The 3,575-nt window shown below is 36.0% G+C and overlaps 1 protein-coding gene across 1 annotated transcript; it reads right to left on the reverse strand.

Annotated features, from left to right (window-relative positions):
* LOC109841684 lies at window positions 252-2,299 on the reverse strand. Its single transcript, XM_020410629.1, has 7 exons — window positions 1,981-2,299; window positions 1,438-1,649; window positions 1,136-1,348; window positions 952-1,056; window positions 760-876; window positions 502-638; window positions 252-390 (listed from the first exon to the last, which is right to left on the reverse strand). The coding sequence occupies exons 1-7, from the start codon at window positions 2,297-2,299 to the stop codon at window positions 252-254; spliced, it is 1,242 nt and encodes a 413-aa protein (XP_020266218.1).

Below are 3,575 nucleotides of genomic sequence, written 5' to 3' on the forward strand. Positions count from 1 at the left end.
GGGCTGCTCTCATGGATGTAAATGCTGTGGAGGATGCTGTGGATGACCTCATGCTTACGCCGGGTGAAGCTCCAACACCATGCAGAGGATATCTCCCTCTCCTATGTTTAGGGAGAAATAAATATTAAATTTTAATCTTGAATTCAATAATGATAAAAAAATATAAATAAGAATGTAGTATTCAAATTGATTCAAATTTTCTACATCCATACCTATTATGACCAAGGTTTTAAATATCGGTTATCGGGAATTTATCGGACGACCAAAATTCTTATCGGATAGCGAAAATCGGGGATACTCATGGATGTAAATGGTGTGGAGGATGCTGTGGATGACCTCATGCTTACGCCGGGTGAAGCTCCAACACCATGCAGAGGATATCTCCCTCTCCTATGTTTAGGGAGAAATAAATATTAAATTTACCTCTCGAATTCAATAATGATAAAAAAATATAAATAGGAATGTAGTATTCAAATTGATTCAAATTTTCTACATCCATACCTATTATGACCCATCAAATGCTGTGTGAGAGTAATGTTGTCCTCTGCAGAAAGCATGTGAGGGTCCGGCTCAGATTGTTCCTCCTGCTGCGACATATACACAGTTGCAGCCTCCTTTGATGCAGCCTCAAATCCCTCCTAAAGCACAAATATATAATTATTTCATGGTAAAGACAATGTTATTTGTGTTCTCATTTCCTCATAATATTAACAACAAAATAGAATTAATAATACTACACAAGATATGTATAACTCTCACCACCAACTCGAGATTTGCCTTGATCTTATCTCGATTCTTCTCATCACCCCTATATCTATCACGGAAAATGCCATACGCCGCTTTCGCCCTCAAGTGTATTGGCATTAATGATTTTCCCTGTCATATTATATATTATCACACTCATAATCATACTAATCATTAAATTCATCAAAACTTTAGACGGAAATCTACCGTATCCTGACAATAAACATCCTCCAGATTGGCATAGGAGTGTGAGCCCAAGTGGTGGTCATGCAGCTTCTTTCTTCTATTTTCTGACCCCTTCGTGGATTTATTCTTTTTTAAAAGAAAAAAATTAGCAAATATGCAATAAATTAATATCTTAAAAGTATAAAGTAATTTTCATGAAACTAACCTTGGAGGCATCGCTGTCCCAATACATGAGGAGAGCTGTGAAATGAACCTCGTCAACTCGGGCGTCGAGGTTTAAAAACCTCTGCCAGTCCTCCTCATACCTGTCATAGGTTTCATGTTTGATCTCATGCCTCCATTGTTTGAGAACTGCTTCAACCTTGACATTGAACACATAATTCCAAGCCCCCTCAAAGTCCTCAAGGCAGAAGCAGTCCTGTAGATTTACATACACATTTAGGAAAGATAATTTAATATCAAATACTAATTATTAATAAATAAAAAGTAATAGCAATATGTAGTTACCATAAGCTCTGTCCATATCGCCTCGTATGCGCTCCATGGTAGTTCTCGAAATTGAAAATAAGGGTTGATAATGGTCGCTCTACGCACTAGAACCCCAATATATGCATTCAAGCAGGTCGACCATGGACCAACGGGCAAATTAGAACTATTCCACCTAATAATGGCCCTCATTGAAGAATTTGTACGTTGTTTTCTCTGTCTCCGTTGTAATCCTTATTGAAGAATTTGTACGTTGTTTCCACCTAGAAACTCCACATGTCGGACATTCTTGAAGGTCTTTATTGGCCTTGTGGTACAAAATACAATCATTCGGACATGCATCAATCTTATTATAATCTAGACCCAGAGCAGCGACAATCTTCTCAGCTTGATAAGTTGTTTGGGGTATGCTATTCACTCCTCCAGGTATTACAGTTCGAAGCAAATCAAGAAGCATTTCAAAATAATTATCTGACATACCGCTAAGTGTCTTAATGTGTAGGAGTTTTAGCATAAATGAAAATCTGGAGTACTCGGTACATCCCTCATATAAGTCCTTTTCACTATCTTCTAGTAGCTTCAATATTCGTTCTATTTCTGCGGAGGAATGCATATCATCAATATTTTCGGCACTTCCATCATCTCCTACTTCTTCAGCTTCAACATCGATATCATCTTCACTTTTATCTCCGATATCATCCTCGACATTATCATCACCCTCAAATTCTCTAGGTCGAGGAAAAATATCATTCAACATTGTTTCTGTGTCATCTATTCGTTGTCCACCGGACGTACCGACACGCACATTTGGATCCTCATCTTCAGTGATACCTTCCCCATGCCAGTTCCAATATTTATATTTTTCATCAAAACATGATTTCATTAGGTGGATCCATATATCATTACTATTCAGCAATTTCAAATTCCTACACATGCAACAAGGACAATACATAGCACCACTTGCTAATTTTCTCGGATTCATTTCTGCATAACGTATGAAGGCTTCACATCCCTCCTTGTATCGTGTGTCACGAAATCTATGAAGCCGTGGGATATCTATCCATGATTTGTCAGGAATTACCCTCATCTGTAAATTATATATAATTATTAACTACGACAAATCACACAACTACTAGTACATTCATGACTCTTATACATACAAAACAAATCTAACATACGTTCATATATCATTTAACAATATAAATTTAGTTCTACATAAAATATATTTGAAACGTACGTAGAAACTAATTACACCAATTGATCGGCTGTCATAGGAAGGCTTCTATCCATTAAGAATATAGTAGTGCTTACATCCAACTTCATATACTTTGTATATTTTCATTTCTTGAAAATTTCGGCAGCACCTACCCGCTGTTCTCCCTGTACACTGTGCGGATGTTATTATGCGTATCAGCAATAGCCCGAAACGCAGAACAACATACGCTTATTGTACACGGAGAACAACGAATACGTGCTGCCAAAACTTTCAAGAATGAAAATATACAAAGTATACAAAGTTGGATGTATGCACTACTATATTCCTAACCCGTCCGAGAAGGACAGATCCAATAATTACGAATTTCAGTACCAATTTTTTTATTCCTATAATATAAAATAAACGCTCATTTTGGAAGAAAACTTCGTCTCCTACCCAAATCTGAGTCGTATATCATATATTATAAGTCCAAATAATTGGATGTAATTATTGGACGGAAGTCTAGGGATAACGTTATTTTTTTATTCACCTAAATTGGATTATAACACATTATAAAAATTTATAATGTGTTATATATCACTCTATTTTTTACAAAAAATTATTTCACATATTTTCACATCACAAACTTAAATAATCACACATACTTATAGCACGAATGAAACTTAAATGAGTTAGGGTTTATAAGTGTTTAAAACTCAATAATGATAACTAGTGTTGTTCAAATGAATTAACATGTATTTAATTAAGTTAGGATTTTCAGAATTGAACTCGTTTATTTTTCAACATAATTAGGGTTTTTAACCAAATTCAACAATAATTAATAATAAAATTGAAATTTCTAAAGCTCAGTAGAAAAATCATACCTTTTAAACTGATTTCCGCAACGGACACCGCCGAAGGAGGGGGGGTCGGGAGGTTCCGGAGGAGGGGGGGTCGGGAGGGG

This window comes from Asparagus officinalis, chromosome 5, assembly GCF_001876935.1.
Source record: "Asparagus officinalis chromosome 5, Aspof.V1, whole genome shotgun sequence".
Classification (NCBI taxonomy): domain Eukaryota; kingdom Viridiplantae; phylum Streptophyta; class Magnoliopsida; order Asparagales; family Asparagaceae; genus Asparagus; species Asparagus officinalis.